Source organism: Rhynchophorus ferrugineus, unplaced genomic scaffold, assembly GCF_030347505.1.
Source record: "Rhynchophorus ferrugineus isolate W39M unplaced genomic scaffold, kcgeb_rfMv2 rfM6, whole genome shotgun sequence".
Taxonomy (NCBI): domain Eukaryota; kingdom Metazoa; phylum Arthropoda; class Insecta; order Coleoptera; family Curculionidae; genus Rhynchophorus; species Rhynchophorus ferrugineus.
Window position 1 is genome coordinate 5795205 of NW_027472585.1, and position 21141 is coordinate 5816345.

Genomic DNA, 21141 nt, shown 5'->3' on the forward strand with positions numbered 1-21141 from the left:
TTACTGCCTTATATGTCCAAATTGGTCGATTATACATGAGATGTTATTTTTTTACCATAATAGCGCTTGAATAAATAAATTAAATGTACCCCCCATAATTTATTTTACATATCACTTTTTGTATAACATTTTAATGCCGGCTTGGTAGCGCAGTGGTAAAGGCAACAGGACGGTCTTCCTATTGTTGCGATAGCCGCGGGTTCGAATCCTGCTGGGACATGGTCGTAAATTTATGTTTGTGATTGTCCTAGGCAAGAGTGTAAAATCTGACAAGGAAAATGATCCCAGTCACACCAATAACCAGGCTGGGTAAGACCAGATGTCTTCTGGGATGATTTCTAAATTGGACACTCGCCAGTCAGTAGGCTTAATGCCGAGGACCGTGGTTCGGAACCCACGTTAAATTGTAGGTCCAGTCCAGATAAATCCATAATTGGTAAAAGGAGATTATAAAATATGTTAAAAAAACAATTTTTTAATATATGATTTTAGCTTTAAATAATAAAAATATTTTCTGGCTCCTGATTGACAATAATTTATATTGTTATACAAATATAGTCACATTTTCAGTGAAAAACTCATGTACAACCAATATTTTAAATTAGCAATCAATAAAAATATACCTTCTTTAGTGTTTCAAGGCGAAATCTTGGATAACTTCCCAAATCCGATTGATTTCCAGGTTATCGTGAGTTCTTCGTTAGTTACATAGCTATAGGCATTGGTAATCAATCGAAGAACCTTGTTTTGACAGCGTTGTATGACTACTTTATTTGAATTTATAGTGCAACCCCATATTTGCACCCCATAGGTCCAAATTGGCTTTATAATCGTATTATAGATCAACCTCTTTGATTTTAGATTTAGTTGAGGGTGTCTTCCAATTAACCTGCATAGTTGTTTTATTTTGGCCTTAATATGTCTTGCTTTTTGTCTAACGTTTTTTAATGTTAATATTCCCAATCTAATCGATCGTCAAGATGGATTCCAAGGTATTTAGCTGATTCTGCTTGAGGAATCACGCATCCATTGAGTGATATAATAAATTCTTTATTATTTTGCCGCAATGTAAAAATAACATGGAGAAATTTGAAGCTGTTAAGTTGAATTTTCCAATATTTCGTCCCTTTGTAGGTTTTGCTGACTACCACTTGTACTTTTTCTATTGACCTAGGCAAAGATATATCTTTGGCCATAATAATTGTGTCGTCAACAAAGGTTTCAAGTAGTGTTTCTTTTGTTGTTGGAATGTCAGCAGTGTAGAGCAGATACAGGAGAGGTCCTAAGATGCTACCTTATGAATCTCAAGCCGAGATAGTTTTAAATGTCGAGAACGCCATTTCGTGCGACACTCTAAATTTTCTTCGGAATAAGTATGACTCAATTGACAATAGTTACGCGGTAACAATTTGCTCATCTTACAGATTAATCCCAAATGCAAAACCCGATCAAAAGCTTGTGAGACATCCAGGAAGATTGCAGGGCAGTATTTCTTTTCCTCAAACGCTCTTTCAATAGCCGCAGTTACTCTGTGCACTTGATTGATTGTTGAATGGTGATTTCAAAAACTAAACTGCAAACCTGGTATTATTACCAAATGTTTAACACGCTAAAATATAAATTTTTCAAATAGCTATGATATTTCAGGTAATATCGATATAGGCCTGTAAGATTCGACTTGTTCTGCAGGTTTGTCAGGTTTTTTGAGCATATTCATTAAGTGAACAAAAAATAGGATTGTAAATTGCAAATGCAACAGCAACTTGAATATTCACGAGTTCTTTTAATATTATATGCAAAAAATTAAGTTCGGTATCCTGTTAACGGCCATTAAAGTCCGGCATAATTAAAACGCGTTCTTTTACATTTTTAGAGAAATGCTTCTTAACATTTGAAATTAAAAATGATATAAAAACTCCAGCAATCTACGAAACATGAATAGCATTATTATGTATTTTCTATTATAATATTACAAAGACCAACTTTCCGATTTTCAGCTGTTGGGAGCTGAATTCTTAGTATTTAATTCATAGCGATTTTTTTTTAAATAAAGTATTTAGCATAGATTATATTTTAAAAAATAGATGTTTTCGAGATGAGTGACATCTCCAATATCCGATAACATTCGGTATTGCCAATGCTCGAAGTATAAATAGTAACCCTGGCAAAACTCACCATAAACTATGCCTTAAACGTAAAATTACATTTTCTTTTATCTATAAAAATGAATTGGTGTTCGTTAGTCTGGATAAACTTTAAAACGACTGGATAGTACCTATTTTTGATGTTGAAATAAGTTCAGGGAAGGTACATATAGTTACAAAATATGGAATAATTGAAAGAAAATTACTAAAAAAATGTTTATCCATACAGAGGGCCACTGTCGCTGTCCGCAATAGTCTCACTATCAGAAAAAACCGATATTGTTGTTGGCTGTCGAATAATTATGAGAACTACCATCACTAATATCAAACTGCGATTAGAATATATAATGTATTAAACATTGAAGATAATCTCGCAGCTGGACTGGAACTGGACTGACTCAGTTCAACGTCGCCAGCAAATCAGTTACAATTGTGGAAATGAAAACAGTTTGTCAGTATTGTACGGCGTTAAAATACAATAGTGAAACCATCATTAGTTTTTGTCTTGGGACGTGATTCCAATCACTAAATATTCGTTTAAAGTTTCAATTTCAAAATATTATACTATAAAAGTTTTTTGGTAACAATCGAATTTGTATCAAAAATATGTTAACAAAATCTTACTTAAGAGGGGGGTTGTTATTAATATCAGATACTGATTCAACTCAATCCTTGCATTGCGCTAATTAATAAGCTTTGTGCTCACATTCGGTACACGAATTGGTCCAATAGCATTGAATTTGATCTCATCTGACTGAAGTGGCTATTATTATTGTCGTGAAAATTTTACATAATATTTACACAAGATAAATGTACATAAGAAATTCACCCTCTAGCACCCACTTCACCCTATCTACTTTTATATATTTTTTTATTTATTAATCTCTTAGAACTTTAATAATCTACCCGTGGGCAATAAGTATTATTATATGATTTCCGTTATATAATATAACTATCCTGACATGTAGAAGATCGCTTCAGTATGAGATTTGTTGTACAATTTAAAATCTAAATATTAAGTCTATTCTAACTTATTCTAAAGACTATTCTAACTTATTCTAGAGATTATTAAATCTCACTCTACGTGTCTATTAATCAGTTCGTATGACAGTTTGCGTTTGAGCCTATGCACTACACTGTCATCGCACACATTTAACTGTTTAGCGAGTGCAATGGGATGCACTAATAGTCCTTCAGAGTACTTCGCACTAGTACTTCAAATCACCCTCGTTATTGGTTCTAAGGGGATATCTCGCTGCATCAGTTTGTTGGAGACGTAATATAGGGAGGGCATCGACGATGACTCGCAGCACTTTATTCTGGAACTTGAACTTGAACCGGAGGATAGCTTTGTTAGATTTGCTACTAGTACCCCACGGTTCAATACCATAGGTTCAAATGGGCCTAAGTATTGACTTATACAGCAAAACCTTGTTATCTAATGATAATTTAGATGTACGCCCATCAGCCAATGTATTTGGTTTAGTTCAAGCCCAAACTGTTTGAGTTTTATCACTATATATTTTTTCCATGTCAAATGTCGATCAAAATGCGTACTTCTATATAAAATTCGAGTATTATTTACTCTTTAATGAGATAAAATAACGTAAAATCACATTACTGGCGGTAAATTGTTGCTACAATTGATTCCTGGATTTCTCGGTACAAGTACAGCGGACTGTTAGAAGGACCTATGCTATGTTACCTATCACATATTTTGTATAAAGCTACGAATTAATTAAAAAGCCTAATAACGTTAGTTACTTATATCGTGTTTTGAAAATAGTTATGCAAACTAAATTAAATGTAGAATAACTCTACAGAGAAAAACGTAAAAAATCGCATTGTCGTTCGATTCAGCAAGACATATTTACCTAAATGAATAAACTAAATATATATCCGTTTTATAATTAGAAGAATCCTCGCCAAATTTAACTTCGTCAAATATTTAACTTTGCCAGTAACCGAGACTGTGAAAACAAACAGCCATATTTCTATGAAAAACGTTACAGTCCACTACCGGTTTTCACGTTCCTTTTTGTCGAACTTTCAGGCGGCCGAAAGTGGGAATTTGGAGATGTTCCAGAAGCTTTATATCCAGGACACCAGTCGTTTATCAATCAAAGATCCTCGGGGAAGGACGACCGCTCATCAAGCAGCCTCCAGGAACAGAGTTAATATTTTGAAGTTCATTAAACAACAAGGAGGAGGTAAGAATTGATGATCAATACATTATTACATTAATATCAATCATTATTTCCTCTTAAAAAATCTGTGGCACACATTCTTGAGATGAAATTAAAACAGTTTTATACACGATTCACTTTATTCACTATTACTATTTTATTCTCCATATAAAAATCCAAATTTCTCATTGGTTATTTAAGTTTAAAAGTATTTAATTCTTTCATCGAGTTTAAAAATGTATTCGGTGTAGTTCTTATCTTTTCGAATAAAGTATCCCTGGAACAATTTTTTGATATTGTCCTTTAAGTCATTGATTCTTAGATTAATACTTAAGACATAATAAAAAACAAATACCAATGCACAATAACCAATATCCAATATACATTCCTTATTCTAATATTTCTGTCTTGCGGAATGAATTCATTATAGAATATTTTTTATTAATCTGTTGGAACTTCAATAATCTGCTCGTGGGCAATAAGTATTATTATATGGTTTACGTTATATAATTTAAGTATACTGACATGTAGATATAATTTAAGTATACTGACATGTAGAAGATCGCTTCAGTAAGTAATCAGCTGTACAAACTTATAATCTAAATCTTGTTCTAGATACACTTCTAACTTATTCTAAAGTCCATTTTATCTTATTTTAAAGACTATTCTAACTTATTTTACAGATTATTATATCTCAGTTTATGTGTCTATTAATTAGTTCGTATGGTAGTTTGCGTTTGAGCTTACATACTTCACTGTAACCTTGCACCTTTAACTGTTTGGCGGGTGCATTGGAATGCACTAACTGTCTTTCAGAGTACTTTGTGCTTACACTTCAAATCACACTCGTCATGTGTTCTAAAGTATTCTATGTATATATATATATATATATATATATATATATATATATATATTCTATGTATCATGCTGAAATAATTTGTTGGAGACAAAATGTGGGGCATTGACGATGACTCGCAACACTATTCTGGAATTATAGAAGGCACTACGATTATTTCTTATTAAGATCTCAAGGTGGTGTTTTAATTTAATACAATTAATACAATTCTAGCATGTATTTTGATACAAAAGGAGCAGAAGTTATCTTGTTGCATAGCAACGTTTAGCCACATGTTTCAAAATTGTGTAAAGATACATCATTATAGTCTGAATGGGAAGTTCTGTCGAACGCAGCATAGTTAGCATGGCTTAGCCAGTATATGGTTTCGAATTTTGAAGAAATGTAACAATAGATCGATGACTGAATCGCTGTCAAATCGCCAATATCGTTATTTCGACAATATATTTTGCCAGGAAAGAGATAAAAAATGATGGAAAATATTTTGTTTTTCCTATCAAATATTCTCAATATATGTCATTTTAAATAAAAAACGTAATGAGAGTACATGCAGATAGAGAAAAAACCTAATACCAACATACAGTTTGGGTTTATAACAAGCACTCAACAATTGACCAGGTCCACAGAATAATAGATCTTATTGACAAATCTTACGAAAGTAAAAAAAAGTATGCTCAGCTATATTCTTAGATGTAGCATAAGCCTTCAATAAGGTTTGGCATGAAGGCCTTGTTCAAAAACTACAGAAAATGCTACCAAAACAACACACAATAAGGGGAAGCTTACTCTACAATAAAATAAGTTAAAGCAGGTGTACTACAAGGAAGTGTACTGGGATGAAGGCTCTATCTACTCTACACTTGTGATATGCCACAATTGGAGAATATTACGATGGCTACATTTGCTGATGATACTGCAATTATAGCTGTCGGAGACAATAGTGAAGAAGCCTCACGAAAATTACAGCAGTCAAGTGACAATATAAATAATTGGACGCAAGCTTAGAAAATAAGAATTAATGAAAGTAAATATGTATCTAGATCGTACAACACCAATAACGTTAAATAATTAGCAACAACGCTAAATATCTCGGAATGAATATAGATATAAAATTTCGCTGGAAGGAACATATAAAGAAGAAAAGAAAAGAACTGGAATTGAAATATAGGAAAATAAACTGTTATTATATAAGCAAATACTGAAACCTATATGGACATACGGAGTTCAATTATGGGGATGTTCTGCAAAGAGTAACATAAATTAAATACAAATTTTTCAGAATAAAGTCCTGAGAGGTATTGTGGGTGCACCCAAATACTATAGGACTGATTACCTACATCGAGACCTTCAGATACCCACAGTTAGTCTAGAAATCAAGAGAATTGCAATGGGGCATGAGAAAAGACTCCATTCTCATACAAATATTGAAATATTGCAACTTTTAGATACCACCAGAACAGGACACAGACTCAAAAGTATCAAACCACTTGATCTTGTGTAGTGTTGTGTAGTGAGGTTCATATATTAAAAAATACAGCAGTGACATGTATAAACATTATTTCACCAGAGACTGAGATAGGGCCGGCTATTTGTTTAACTAGTATCAATTACTCGGAGCATTATTGTAAATTTTAAAAGCTATTCTTGAACTTGATTTGTTTAACATTTTTTCCTGAAACTTTCTAAGAAATATATGGGCTATATCAGAAAATACGTTCGTTCGTTCGTTAATAAAATAGCTACCTGAAAGTAAAAAAAACATTTTAATTATAATAGAAATAACACTACTCAAAAAAAACATAAGTCTACCTGACAATTAGCAAAGTTTTCTTTAATTATTTGTTTAAATTGAATACTCATTAAACAAGGTCTCATCTAATGGTGGAATCATTAAAAGTTTACAATTATAATTGCAAAGTTTTGGTATACGTTTCGACATAAATGGGCAAAATTACTAAACTTTCAGATAATTTATTATCCAACAAACATGCATACATAATCTTCCATAATCTTCATAATTAGGTATGAAAATATAGATACCATCATTTAAATGTGACGCAGATTCATCATTACTCCTTCAGCCATGATCACCATCTTACGAAGATATTTTGTTGGGTCATATATAATCTCAAAATATAAAACATTCTTGCTTATATAAAGAAGGAAAATTGAAAATATTTTGATTCAAACATAAGGTTTCGTTCTTTCATAATAATTTCTCAATATTTAATCACAATTAACCCAGTGGTTTTGGTTTTTTTTTAACTTAATATCAAGGTTGATTTATATTAGTTTTGAAACAGTATTATCCTAATATAAAAATCATATCTTTTTATATTTAATATAATACTAAAATGGTGAATATTATATTAGAAAATATGTTACTTTGGAAGGTATAAACTACTTTAACATAAAGAATATGGTAGGGTAAGGTGAAATATAAAACTTGTTCTCATAAATACAAACGGTTTTATTACACGCTATTAAACCAGTATTTTCTCCTTTTTCCAGACTTAAATGCCCAAGATAACGCAGGGAATACGCCACTACATGTAGCTGTTGAATATGAAGCATTAGATGCAATAGATTTTTTACTAACAAGGTAAATAGCAAGAAATTAAAATGTTCCAATATTATAAATATTTTTTATTGTAATGAAATGAAAAATGAAATCGCGTAAATTCAAATTCATATGTAAAGTATATTAAAATAATTCACTTAATACCAAATCAGAATAAAATTACGACTATTTTCACATATAAATAATATAATTTGTGGTTATATATAATGGAGGTAATACTCCCTTTTAGTAAAGACTGATGTTGGATCTAGTACCTATGAAATTCAACTTTAAATTCGAATTAAAGTTTAAAGTAGCGTTGGGAATTATCATCTGGAAACAGTTCAACCAGTCGATAGTCGAAAAACAGTCGAAGCCGTTGATAGTCAATCTAGGAACTGAAAATGGCAATAACTATGCAATTACTGCTTAATGCACAGTTCGCCTGCTTTAGTCAATTCGTGATGTCAGACGAAGTTGAACGATCTCTTTCCTCTATACATTGTGAGGGAGGAAAGGACGGGGATAATTGGTTGGAGCAGTTAATTTTATATGCGTTTCTATTTTCCAACGATAGTATAAACGAGACGGAGATGTACAAATTTCTTCACGCACTAGCTTTAAAAAAGAAAAGGAAAAAAATTATTATTGGATATTATTAACTTGCAATTAATAATTTCATTTTAACGAAGCAGGATTACTTTTATATTTAAATGTTCTGTGGATCTATAAAAAGGAAAGGAATTTTTCTATGGAATGGAATAATACCCCACAAATACTTTATCATATAATATGCTAATTGCTATTTTCAAATAATATACTATAATAAATATAGACAATACAATAGAACTTAAACAAAATCTAAAAACTAAAGAACTAAAAGAACTAAAAAATAACCATAAATACTAAATAAAAATTAAGCAAATGTCTAATTAATGTTATAATTTCTTATTAATAACTAAAAAGAAAAAAAATTAATTTATGAAATAATTAAAAATGATCGCACAATAACTACTAGAACTTTTTTAAATAAAGTAAATGCTTTATTTATTATTGAATAGAAATATGTTTTAACAAAAATTAGAGTACTCGAAATATTACCTATTATTGTCATAAAAAAAGTCAAAATTATTTTACTATTTATCATTTTTTAATTTTTATTTTAATCTTTTTACCCTATTACATTAACAATCTTGAAAAATATCGTTCCAAACTACTGCTATATTTATATACAATATATTGTTATTTACAAGCAAACTACAAAAAAATCATAAAACTATATATATTACATATTTATGTAAGCATAAGTTGGGTATATTTTTGTCGAGATCGCGGCTAGGACGATATAGCCAGAACGTTAAAAATCAGTCGAATGAAACTAGTAGAACCAAAAATAGTAACTAAATGTACACGACTGAAACAGTCGATAGTAAATAGCAACAAAATCAGTCGGACCGAAAATAGCGGCTGAAAATAGTAGACTGAAACTGTCACTGGTAAAAAGTAGTAAAATCAGTCGAACCAAAAATAGGGACTGAAATAGTCGATAGCAAAATATAGTCAATTAATAAACGGTCGGTAGGCGATTTCAGTCGATAGTTCCCAACATTAGTTCAAAGCAAATGTGTCCGGTACGGGTTTGTTATTAAATTATACTTGTGACTTTTTTCTATAGTTGTGACATTATCTCTCCTCAAAAATTTCATAAAAATGTAGACGACATTATGCTTTATACAAGCGATTACTTCTGATTGAAAATATAATTCTAGTGCTTTTTAATACACTCAATTTTTGTGAGAATTAGTGCTTCGAAATCTAAACTAATATCTTCTACTTCCTGATAAGACTGACAATCAATTTATGTCTATTTTAAGGTGATAAATGTTATTTTTATTGGGGAATACATATTGATGTATTTTCTCGCACTCGTCTTGCTTGTGCACTAATCCAACTACAAATGAAATGTAGTAATAAATTAATTTATAATTAAGATTGTACTAAGCGTATCTAATAAAAATTTTATTAAAGAAATACTATTTTTGAATCGTATTTTGATCAGAAGCTGGGACTGGCGACTAAGTATTGGTACAATTATTGTATTTTGTCAAATAAGTCCGTGACAATTTGATCTAGTCTTAGAAATTTCCCTCTCGTGCTTCTAATAACACAAACCAATTTATTAAGAGTTTAGTCTGAAATATAACCTTCCTCATTTGAAATCCGTTGTCTCATTCTTTCATAAATTTTCAATTTTTGTGAAAATTAGTCCTTGGAAATCTACAACTAATTTTCTACTTCCTGATAAGTCTGGCACTCAAATTATGTCTATTTAAAAGTGATAAATAACATTTTTGAATCATATTACGATCAGAAGCTAGAACTGACGACTAAGAATTGGTACAATTAGCGTATTCTGTTAAATAACTCTTGAATATTATAACTACGAGTTAGGTTTAGGAACATGAAGACTACATGTGAAGTACGTGACAATTTGATCAAGTCTTGGAAATCTCTCTCTCGGGCTCCTACTAAGTCAAACCAATTTATTAATAGTTTAGTGCAAAATGCCTCCCTCATTTGAAATCTGTTTTCTCATCCTTTCGTGAAATCTTGAAACACAATGTATCTTTCAAAATAATTTAATTAAATTAAAAGATAGGTTAGGACTTCTTTAATTAAAACAATATATATTCAAAAAATTATACAAAATATCACACATAACAATACGTAGTTTCAAAGAAGATAAAAGTTACATGAGTAGAATATAAATTAAAATAAAATTGTTGAAAAGATCGTATTTTAAACTAAAGCCGAGAAAGCTTTGCACACGTTTCTTGTTCCAGCTTAAGAGCTAATGGAGTTTTATAGTTTATTAATAGAAGTAAGTCTATTAATAGAAGATCTTTTAATAATTTGGAGATATACAGAAATTATTGCCAAAATATACCTGGAAATAGCAAAACCAGCAAAAGAAAAGAGAAAAGAGACCGTAGAAGAATAACCGTATCTTGTTTTTATTCCTTTCGGTTTCATATTTATATAAATATGAATTCAAATCGTAAATAGAGCTGGTTATTATGCTTGCAGTTCATTATATTGAAAGCTTTCAATGTAAAATGATAAATATAATCAGAAATAAAACAGATTTTATTTCATAGAATAAACCGCAACGAAGTTATAACTGTGTCTATACAATTTTATCTTCTATCTTCATAATCCCATTAGTTCACAACAGCTATAACCGTTTGGATAATTATTTTCTTATTGTATTTGTAATTGTCAGTAAGTTTTTTTCGGCCAGAATGACAGCGTTAAAGGTTTTTTTTTCAGAATGTCAAGTTTTGTGGCTGAAATAGTACTTTTGCGTCACGTATTAGTTTTATTATTTTATTAAAACGAAAAAGCCACTGAAAATCATCATTTTCTATTAGAAACTTACGCTGTGCTGCATATTCCCAGTTACTAAACTGGATCCCAGAAGATCATATTATAATCAAATCTCTCAGGGCACTATACTGTGGCCGGCTTTGTACATGATTTGCACTGTAGACTTTCCAACTAATGAAGAAACAACAACTGCGACCTATACTGACCACACCACAGTGCTGTGCTGCCACAACATTCTAAACCAAAAACTGCATCAGTCCAACTTAAGTACCATCAATTAATAGAGAAGTGGTTTAAAAAATGGAGAATAAAAGCGAACTAAACCAAGTCCATTCATGTAACTTACACATTCATAAAAAAAACTCTTGACTAGGGTTGGAGATTAACTTGATAGAATCAGATCTGAACCAAACGTAAACTATTTAACTTAAGTAATGCGATCAAAATGATGGTATAGTAAGAAACAGCAACATCGAATTATTTTAGAAAGGTTTCAGAAGAAAGAACTAAGGAATTTTAATATTCTCCAAAGCATAAGCAACAAATATATGTACTCGTAACTAGACCTCAATAGACGAGCAGTAAAGCAAGAAATATGTCTCAGGAACAGATTAATTAGAGAGATGGAAGGTACGCCAAGAGCTGGAAACTCGGAAACTCATTCATAATCATAAATAAAACAGATAAGGTATTGGACAACACAGTGACTTATTGTTCTAGGACAGATTGCCAACAGTCGACAAAACAAATTTCACAAGCGACGACTGGTGCATAACCGCTGAAGTGCTGCAGAGCTTCCAAAAGAAAACTAAAGAACCTCCCAAAAATAATTATGTAATCTCACAAAAATACTAAAATGTTTCTATTACTTACTAAGAAACAACAGCATTGGCGAATTCTTGTTGTAATAAATGATAATAAACTGAAATGAAATGCGAGCCACAGAAGTAACGTGGACCAGTGGAATAATCTAGCATCGGTAGGCTACCGATTAACGCTAACGCAATCTCTATTATTTATGTGGGCGACACGTACAAACACCCGCGTAGCGCTACCGATCAAACGGTCATAAACTAGGCCGATATTTAAATGGAGAATTCGCTGCATTTGATTTCAGCGCCGTATGGCCCGTTTGTAGATATATATGGCAAAATGGACGAAACATTTAATACCTCCAAATACTTTAAAATTGTCCTATTATAACGAAAAATATGATAGAATTATTTGTTTCAACACTTTGGCATCAAAAAGTTATTGGTTTTTAAATATTGGCTAAAATAAGTTATTTGAAGAAAATAGCAAAAATGTATATCAATACAATCAATATACAAAATATAACACCAGAATACTATTACGACATTAATAAGTATGAAATTCTACATTAGTGTCCATATTTTCATCAAGGTATCTTTATTAAAACCGGACTTATAAGATAAAAGCTGAAAATGCCTAAATTCAACTATTGTCTTGAGTATATATAGGGAAAAATTGACGAAACATTATATCTCCAAGTACTTTAAAATTGTCCTATTATAACAAAAAACATGATAAAATCATTTGTTTCAACACTTTGACACCAAAGAGTTATTGGTTTTTAAATAGCAAAAATCGATTTATATCAATACAATCGACATACAAAATATAACAGCAGAATACTATTACGACATTAATAAGTATGAAATTCTACATTGGTGTCGATATTTTCATCAAAGAATATTTATTAAAACCGGAGTTATAAGACAAAACCTGAAAATCCCTAAAATTCCACTATTTTATTGAGTATATATAGGGAAAAATTAACGAAACATATAATATCTCCAAGTGCTTTAAAACTTAAAAGAATGCTTCAGTATTTAAAAGCCTCCTCCAAAGAAATCTAGAACAATCTGTTAGAGTATATGCTTAAAGTTTGTCATTAACAAATAATTTAGGACATTAATAATTCATTTTTGGCGATCATGGCGGACGAAACAACAAAAACTTCAACTGATAGTTATTTTTAGATATGTTCGAGATAGTGAGCCACTTCCTGAAAAATGTTATGAAGAAACAGTAAAATAATTTTAAGCATAATCCTTTATACTTGGGAGTCTGTTGGAGGTCGTGAAGTAACATTAAACAAAAATTTGCATTTGCAATATACTTAAAAATGGGCTCCAATCATAAAATCGTGTTTTTCTTATCAAATAACAAATATTTTGGAACAACCGAGTATGTTAATACCTAAGTTTGTTTTAATCAAACTCTTATTATTTAATAAACTTATATCTAACCATATTATTCCATTAGTGAACTACATTATTGAGATAACAATGCTATCAATTTTTTGTTAGCCAAAATAATGCAATAGTTGAGATAAAATACCATTCTTATCTCTTATTGAGTTAAATTTATGATTTTTCTTGCAGCGGTGTAAAGACAGACATACTCAATGAGAAACATCAGGCACCTGTCCATTTGGCTACTGAACTCAGCAAGGTCAGTGTCTTAGAGGCCATGGCCAAGCACAAAGACAAAATCGATATTCAACAAGGTGGTGAACATGGCCGTACAGCACTTCACATAGCCGCCATATATGATAACGAGGCTTGCGCACGAATTTTGGTAAGTATTCAACAATTTCCGCCCATTTTTTTCTCTCTAGTGTTTCCTCTGTACAATATTTCCTGATACATGCATCTTTATTAGCTTTTCTCATCTCTGTTCCAGCTTTCAAGATTATCCTTACCTGTCTTCTGCCCTACATGAACTAATGTCACTATGTTTCACTGATTTAATATTGATATATTTTCTTATATCTTAACTTATCATCCTGTATGTCTTTGTTACACCCTAACTCAATAAGGATATTTCATTTTTACTTCTTGTATCTCACTCCCTTCTTGGTCATTCCCACAATTCGCTCTCGAATGTTAGGGTTGGCTTGTAAACTTCTTAACTTAAAACTTTACTTCTTTTAAACTTTAATTATTTCAAGTTGTCTGTGAGAAAATCCAAAATGGTATACGGAATAATATTGCTGCCTTTGTGTATGGTACATTGTGTGGGTCACCGTCTGGGACATTATCTTTTATGAATCCTCTAACAACTATACTGCCACAAAAGTCAATATTTAAGATATCGCCTTCTAGTGAAGTAATTTGGAATGATGTAAATGAAATAAAGTTTTAAAAGACTATATATCCCTAAAAGTTACTGCTATTTTATTTTTCAAAATTCACTACCTACGTAACGAACTTAATAAATAATTTAATATAAAATGTTGTATTGTAGATCTCTGATTTTGGTGCCAGTCCACGAAAACCTTGTAATAACGGATACTATCCGATCCACGAAGCAGCTAAGAACGCCTCATCCAAAACCATGGAGGTTTTCCTTCAATGGGGTGAGTCTTTAGGTTGCTCCAGAACCGAGATGATCTCTTTCTACGACGCTGAAGGCAATGTACCGTTACATTCAGCTGTTCATGGCGGAGATATGAAAGCAGTACAACTCTGTATCAGGTAAAAAAGTTTCATTAATTATTGAAGATATAACTTTGATATGGTGAGTACAGATATTATTGGAATATTTATTAAAATATCAGTGCAACTTTTAAAGAAACGTGATTAGGTTTTAATAAGAACTTTGGGCTGAAAGAAGAATAAAATTATAATGTTTCAGCAAAACACAACAAATAACTGATATTTAAAAAACTGCTGCTGTGTAGTATTTTGTTTAAGGATGTGTATAAAATATGAACTATTAAAGTAATAACTGTAAAATAACCTAACCTAACGAAATCAGTTTAAAAAATGATGGAAAATAGTTTGATTAATATACACCGTACTAATTTTTTCCTTCTAATAAATGCCTGAAAAAAAATTATATATCTGAATACATAAGATATTTAATAATTTACCTTCTTAGTTTACATTTCTACCTATTAAGTAAGTAACTATTTTATATACTTGATAAAGCTTTCGGAACATGTCAGCTATCAGTTTAAGAACACACGAAGTCGTTTGCAGAAATAATGTATGATGACACTTGATGAATGACCTTTCAATTGATTTTTCTCTTTTCCAATAACACGTGCGACAACGCTTAAAGAAGATTAATAACCGATAAAGTTACTTAAAGTGTAGTTTTTAAAACACGCATCTTTTTCCTTTATTTTTCAGATCGGGAGCAAAGATATCCACTCAACAATACGATTTATCGACACCAGTGCATCTAGCCTGCGCTCAAGGTACATTAATTTAACATATCGGTTGGAAAGTCCCCTTCCTGACCTACAGATGACATCTGTGATTAAAAATCCATAAGATTACTTCGGAAACGTCCATTTCTTGACAAGAACTTGAAAGGATGCCTAATTAAAACTTATGGCACTTATTGACGGTTATTAAAAATTAACTCCTGATATTCTGTCAGTGCCTACCGAATGTTGGGGAATTAATGTGTTCACTTCCTGTTAAATTTTGCTCGAAATTTTATTTTTATTGATGAATTTGTAATTTATATCGATCTACAAATTCATTGTTTTCCAATACCGACTTTCATTTCCATGCTGAAGAGCTTTCCTGATATCCGTTACTTTCACTCTTTACTGAGATCAGTCTTAATACTCAATTTAGATATTTATTACTTCTAGCTCCTCAATTAAAATGATTTTCATTTTGCTTTTATTCATCATGAATCCATAATCCTCTTAGTGTCATATTTCATCTGATTAAGATTAACTGTAGGTGTTCTAGCAGTGAAAAGTCCCCGGCCTACCACAGTAACACACATTTTTTGGCAACATTAGTTTTTTTTATTCCACATAATTCCCTTAGGGTGATTCCAACTCTTCGATACCATTTTTGTAGTACGATTTGTCATTTGCTTCACAGTAGGTCTCAGTTTCGGCGATCACCTCTTCATTCGACGAAAATTTCTTCCCAGCGGGCATTCTTTTGAGATCTGAGAACAGGAAATAGTCGCTGGAGTATACGGTGGATGAGCAAGTAATTCCAAGCCTAATTCATAGATTCTTGCTATTGTTTTCACTGACTTGTGAAACGGTGCATTGTCTTGGTGAAGCAGCTTTTTTCAACCTTTTTGTCTTCCAAACGGTCCAATAACGCTATGTGATAATCGCTGTTAATGGTCCTTCCTATTTCAAGGTAGTCAATGAAAATTATTCCATGCACATCCTAAAATACAGATGCCGTAACTTTGCCAGCCGACTGTTACGTTTCCCACGCTTTGGAGCGGATTCATCGTGTGCAGTCCACTCGATTGGACTTCGGAGTGAAATGATGGGATCATGTTTCATCCATTGCCATATATAGACGCAAAAACTCGGATTTATTACGTTTGATCTTCTTCAAACACTGCTCCGAATTATCAACTCGTGGTTGCTTTTGGTCAAAAGTGAGTTCGCGTATCAACTTCTTTGCACAGAGCTTTCTCATACCCAAATATTCGTGAATGATATGATGTACACATTCAGTTAATATCTTTAGAGTATCTCCTATTTCATTCAATTTCAATTTTATGGTCATTCAAAATCATTTTGTGGATTTTTTTTATGTTTTCGTCGCTAACAACCTCTTTTGGGCGTCCAGTACGTTCACCGTCTTCGGTGCTTATTTCACCATCTTTTGAGGGTTAGGGCTAACTACAAAACATGTGGATTAAATTCTAGTAGCGTCATCTATGTGTCAGGCCAGAGACTTTTGAATTGATCTATGATGTAGTTCGATTTTATGTGTTTGATATTACTTTATTATTTCATCTATTAATATTACAGATAGAGTTAGATTGAAACTTCCGCTTTGTCTTAATCCTGTTTGGAGTTTTTGAAGCTTTTGACTACATGTTGTCTAGAATGACGGCATCAGTATTAATCTTACGTATTTCTTCAATTACAATTTACTTAAATTATTTTAAATATGAGGAAATATATTTCACGGGACAGGACGGTTCACTTACTGTTGCGATAGTCGCGGTTTCGAAGCCTGCTGGGACATGGTCGTGAATTTATATTTGTGATTATTTAATATTTGTGATTGTCCTAGAAAAGAAGAAAATGATCCTAGTCACGCTAGTAATCAGGCTGGGTGAGACCGGATAGCTTCTGGGATAATTTCTATGTTGGTCACTGGCCAGTCGGTAGGCTTAACGCCGAGGACCGTAGTTCGGAGCCCACGTTAAACAGTAGGTCCAGTCCAGATAAACCCTCGTTGGTAAAAAGAAGACTTAAAAACGTTTAAAAAATACTTTACAAATTAATATATTATTAATATAGTGTTCCTCTTCCTATAAATCATTGAATGCTAGGTACCTTATTTTTTGCAGATTAATACTGAGAAAGTCGTAGTTTTTCTTCAACAACACTTAACTCTTTATAAATTTCTTAAATCTCGCCAATCACTTCTAAATTAACCAATGTTACAGATGAATCTTCATGCTACATTAAATAATTAAAAATTGAAAAATACGCGAAATTATCTTTTATTCATTTTACTGAAAACAGAATGAAATAATTTGATGAAAGTTTTTCTCATTTGTATATCAAGTCAATTACATATTGTATGACATTTTACAATGATGTAATTCAGGTTTCGATTACTTTGGTTACTTAATTATTATTATATTTCATAACAAATATTTATGGTTAGATAGACTTGGGACTTTTCACCTTTCGTAAAACTATTTCATAACTCTTAGTCTCGAATCAAACGACATAATTATATTGCAGGAGCCATAGACATCGTGAAAATCATGTTTCAAATGCAGCCAGAAGAAAAGATGGCTTGTTTGGCTTCCTGCGACGTACAAAAGATGACACCTCTACATTGCGCCGCCATGTTCGATCATCCGGAAATTGTGGAGTATTTAATTAGTGAAGGTGCTGATTGCAACCCCATGGACAAAGAGAAAAGGTCGCCCCTTTTGTTAGCCGCTTCGCGAGGTGGTTGGAAGACGGTACGTATATCTTTAGACACTTTATTAGAAACAGTAGTTAGGGTTTTGTTATATGGCTCGGTGACGGAGGTAAAAACGAAATGAAACAGTGTTGTTTACATTATGTGACCGTTATTTATTCACGTTGTATGAAAAAGGTGAAATTACAAAATAGATAAAACGAATGGCAGTGGTGTTACCTGGAGAGGAGGCTTGGACAGTCGATGGTGGCACGTTTAAACCAAACGATGATCGGTCAAATGAATTAATGTCAAATATCTACTTAATGATCTGATTATTATCTAGACAGTCATGCTATATTAGTTAAATGGATAAGTAAGAAAAAAATTGATAACGTAACTTGCTGCACTACATTCATCAGGTAACTAGCAGCGTCCATTCATAAAACAACAGTTTTTTGATTCTTGTAATTTTATCACCAGGAAAAGAATATCTTTAAATTGAAACGATCAAATTTCCTCGCAGACTGTACTGCAAATATGTTTAATTTAATAGATAATAGTAAATTAATAGATAAGATTTCATAGTTTTTATAGTTAAGACAACTCGATGAACAGCGAGCGTATAAAATATAACTAAGCATCACAGTCATAAATGTCAATTTTCGAAAAAACCGTCTTGGTTGACACAGTGAAGATCAATAAGGCAATAGAACGATCATCTTACTGTTGGTTTAGTCGCGGGTTAGAATCCGTCTGAGTCATGATTGTAAATGTATATTCGTACAGAAATGCAAAATCATACAAGGAAAATCATTCCAGCAATGCCAATAAACAGGCTGGGTAAGACCGGATGTCTATTGAGATTACTTCCTGGGCCGTGGTTCGAAGTACACGTTAAGCAGTAAGTGTAAACTAGATAAACCCTAATTGGTAATACTGGTATTTTATACTAATAAATATAATAAATATATAATTAAACTGTACTTGGTACTTTTATATTTATTGGTGTTCAAAAGAGACCTTTTGGAAGACCTCTTGCTTTCGAATTATTTAATAAACAGTTTTTTGGATAGATTGGTGTGTTGTAATATTTTTAAGTAAGTTTTTTTTACACATTTTAAACTTTTACCTATGAGTTTATCTGGACTGAACCTACTATTTAATGTGGACTCCGAACCACGGTCCTCGGCATTACACCTACCGACTGGCGAGTGACCAACATAGAAATTATTCCAGAAGACATCCGGTCTTACCCAGCTTGGTCATTGGCGTGACTGGGATCATTTTCCTTGTCGGATTTTACACACCTGCTTAGGACAATCACAAATATTAAACAATCACAAACAGGAGGAGGACCGTCCTGTTACCTTTACCACTGCACCACCAACCCAGCTATTTAAAGATTGTATCAGCTTAGTAATCTATACGAAAAACTAACTCCTAAATAATAATTTTATGAATAAATCAAGATTGCGCAATCTGGTGAAACATAAACCTTACGAATTTTTTTATAACGTTCGAAACAAATAAATTCGGCTTTACTTACTTTCTGGAAAAATCTTTTTCAGACATTGACTTAATAACTTTTTTGAAGAAAATCCACTATAATATTGTTTAGAGTCATTTGTCATAATTTTCTTAAATGTCGTGATTAAAATCCATACTGAATAGAAACTCGCTCGTATTCTAACATAAATGAATACGGATACCAAAACTGATTTTGGTTCGAGCACCAAAGGCCCCCTATTTCTCTAAAATTAATAGTAAATGAATTCCTAAAGATGTCTGAAAGGGGAACCTGTTGCGCAACGGACAAAACGATTTAATTAAACGAAGTGTATCTCTAGTTATTACATTTAATTTTACGGAACGTAAAATGCGAACAATGCGAATTTTATAAAAGAACTATTGATGTCCTAATAGTAGGGAAATAGGTATAATCGTAAATTTGAAACAGCAATCCTGTTAATCAATCTTGTCATGACCAGAATAATAAAATATCTAATTTAGGAAATGTCGGAACAATGTAAATTCGCCGTGGGAAATATCATTTAATTATCTAAAATTTGTGGTATTCATACTATTACTTTATTAATAGTAATTAGAAAATCAACCAAAAATAATTACTAATATCTAGTATTCTTATTTAGAAATATATACGCAATATCGTCAAAAAAAACTTTAGGAATATGAGTAAAAATAGAATATGTTACGTCTGTGATTTGTTTTGTTTTTTTTTAATTGTTACTTAACATTTTATGGAAGTAAACTGTAGTAGAATTATATGGGTATAGTTATGATAATTTTTATTTGATGGTTCATACTCATAGTTCTTATAAGGTATAGTAGAGTAGATAAGTGTTTATGTAATATACAATTGTTAAAATATTATCATGGTCAGTTGTGGGATCGAATGGAAACTTCAACATCGAATGGTAACTAGTGTAATGTAATGTTAACTCTGTTTCTTTTATCAGCTAGTTGCTAATTTACCTGTGAACTGCAGTTCTTTTATCTGACTTTAGTTTGCTTGCTCTACACAAGAGAAGCTCTGAATACGCCGTAACCTTTCCCAGTAGCTTGCTGGGTCTAATCTGATTCAATCTGATGGTAGAAATATAACTTTGAGCAGCTACAAAATGGAAACATTTTCAACCAGTAAATTGGTTTTTTTTGGTAAATTGGTTTTAACAAGGATATCTTTACGGTATAAATTATTGATTGTTTTTGTATTAATTATTTGCTAACGAAATCAACGATTCATTTAAACGTGACGTTATAGGAGTTTCATTCATATTAGAACAGGATTTTAAAGGCAGTATTGTCCGTACAATAATTCCAACAAGTCGCCAACCCTTTCCACTATGTTAAATTAAATTTAGCTTTCAACAAAATTAAAAGTTTTGTTTTAAATCCTCCACGTTATATAAATTCACGACATTGCAAGAATTGAACCTGATTGTGCTCGAATACATTTCAAAAGAAACTCTCAAAGAAGTTCTTCGGATTCGTGACTGATTAGAAAAATCTTGTTGACGATTTGCAAACTAAAACTAATAAAAAGTATTTAACTAACTATTCTATTAATAACTAATAATAACTGTATAAA

General features: G+C 31.7%; 1 protein-coding gene across 4 annotated transcripts in view; it reads left to right on the top strand.

Moving 5' to 3' along the window:
- The window catches only part of TrpA1 (Transient receptor potential cation channel A1), a 48878-nt gene that overhangs the window by 14616 nt on the left and 13121 nt on the right, over nt 1-21141 (top strand). For all 4 annotated transcript variants that reach the window (XM_076408707.1, XM_076408709.1, XM_076408708.1 and 1 more), the window contains exons 4-9: nt 4198-4354; nt 7698-7788; nt 13542-13737; nt 14407-14636; nt 15297-15364; nt 17864-18090. In XM_076408707.1, the coding sequence (XP_076264822.1) occupies nt 4198-4354; nt 7698-7788; nt 13542-13737; nt 14407-14636; nt 15297-15364; nt 17864-18090 (969 nt within the window). The remainder of the gene's footprint in view (nt 1-4197; nt 4355-7697; nt 7789-13541; nt 13738-14406; nt 14637-15296; nt 15365-17863; nt 18091-21141) is intronic.